General features: G+C 39.9%; 1 protein-coding gene across 1 annotated transcript; it reads right to left on the bottom strand.

The window, feature by feature from the left end:
• Nucleotides 1–247: 247 nt before the first annotated feature.
• Nucleotides 248–1,186, bottom strand: LOC144241439 (olfactory receptor 5V1-like). Its single transcript, XM_077776007.1, has one exon. It carries the CDS (start codon nt 1,184–1,186, stop codon nt 248–250), a length of 939 nt encoding a protein of 312 aa, XP_077632133.1.
• Nucleotides 1,187–1,705: the final 519 nt, after the last annotated feature.

The raw sequence follows: 1,705 nt of genomic DNA, 5'->3' as shown, positions 1-1,705 counted from the left end.
ACAGTTCTCTGCCTACTCTTGAAAATATCTGTTTTTGGATGATACATTTTAAGTGTCCACTGGATAGAGATAGAGATATACATATACAGATAGATATAACCAGTTCTATGTACATGTGTGTTCATAAATTTCTGAGTGCATAAGTATGTGTTCTATGTATCAACTGAAAACTATTCTTTCTATGAATTCTTCCTATGAATTTATTCTAACATGAGCATTGATATAGTCTGCTTTACAATTATAATTTCTATAAACATTCTCTGTGACATAGAAGCCTTCTGAGTGCTTCTTTGACCTCTGTGTTTTTCAGGCTGTAGATCATGGGGTTTAACATTGGCGTTATAACCCCGTATAGCATGGAGATGAGTCTGTCTCTGGCTGGAGAGTGTTGACTTGATGAAGGTCGTATGTAGGTAAATATTGTTGTGCCATAGAACAGACACACCACTAGGAGGTGGGAAGCACATGTGGAGAAAGCTTTGTGCTTCCCTTCTGCTGTCTGGATCTTTAGAATGGTGGATATGATGTAGATATAAGAGATAAAGGTGGCTAGGAAGGCGCTGACCCCTAGTATGCCTCCTGCCACTAAAACAAGCATTTCAGCTACATACATGGACGAACATGAAAGGGCTACTACTGGGGGGATGTCACAGTAGTACTGGTTAACTCTGTTGGACTTGCAAAAAGACAGGCGGAACGTGGACACTGTATGGAGAAGGGAATTGAGAAACCCTGCTGCCCAGGTCCCAGCTGTCAACTGGACACAGCAAACCTTGGTCATGATGAGCATGTAACGGAGGGGGAAACAGATGGCCACATACCGGTCATAAGCCATGACAGCAAGAAGGAAGACCTCAGTCCCTACCAGGGCCACCAGGAAATAAAGCTGTAAAGCACATCCAAGGAAGGAAATGCTGTGCTGCTCAGTCAAAAGGTTCTCCAGCATCTTGGGGACAGTAGCTGAGGGGCAGAATATGTCTAAGAGGGACAAATTTACCAAAAAGTAATACATGGGTGTATGCAGCTTTTTCTCAGTCCCAATGGCCAAGATAATGGCCCCATTTCCTAACAAGGTGACCTGATAGATGATGGCAAAGGCCACAAAGAGAGGGTAGCGCACCTCAGGGAGATCAGAGAGTCCTATGAGGATAAACTGAGTGACGGTGGTAAGATTGTAAATGTCCATCTCCTCTCTCCAGAAGGGATTTTCTGAAAGAAATGAAACAAACACAGGTTAGAGTAAAAAGCCAAGGATGAGAAATTCTAGAGAAAATTTCAGAAAAAAAAATCTTGATGTGTGGCTCATGAAACAGAGATTTAACTTATTAGAAAAACTGTGAAAAACATCTCCTGTATTAATGTTACTTGAAATAGACATCCTTAGTTCTTTATAAAGAGGTAGACTTCTGAGAAACTCAGGACACATTAAAAATTTACATTCTCAGCAAAACAATTGTGGGTCTTTCCTCAGTGTTGGGATTTCACAATTCAGTAAACATTGGCGGTGTGCTTCTCATACCTGCTTGGGCATTTACATTATTTTGCCTTGTATTATCTAAATATGCACTAGCTAAATTCTGAGTAACTTGAAAGTGGAGGCATGCATTTTACATGATATACAATTTGAATAACTGTTAGCAACTAGCAAACATATAGTATAAGAATTTTTATCTAAATAATTGTTCAGTAAAAAAAATAATGGATG

The sequence above is a fragment of the Crocuta crocuta genome, unplaced genomic scaffold (genome assembly GCF_008692635.1).
Source record: "Crocuta crocuta isolate KB4526 unplaced genomic scaffold, BGI_CrCroc_1.0 scaffold441, whole genome shotgun sequence".
Lineage (NCBI taxonomy): Eukaryota > Metazoa > Chordata > Mammalia > Carnivora > Hyaenidae > Crocuta > Crocuta crocuta.
The sequence above is the reverse complement of the archived record's forward strand: the minus strand, read 5'-3'. Positions and strand labels throughout refer to the sequence as shown.

Coding starts and splice junctions, on each gene's coding strand:
- LOC144241439 (XM_077776007.1), bottom strand. CDS start 1,186: ATGGACATTTACAATCTTACCACCGTCACTCAGTTTATCCTCATAGGA.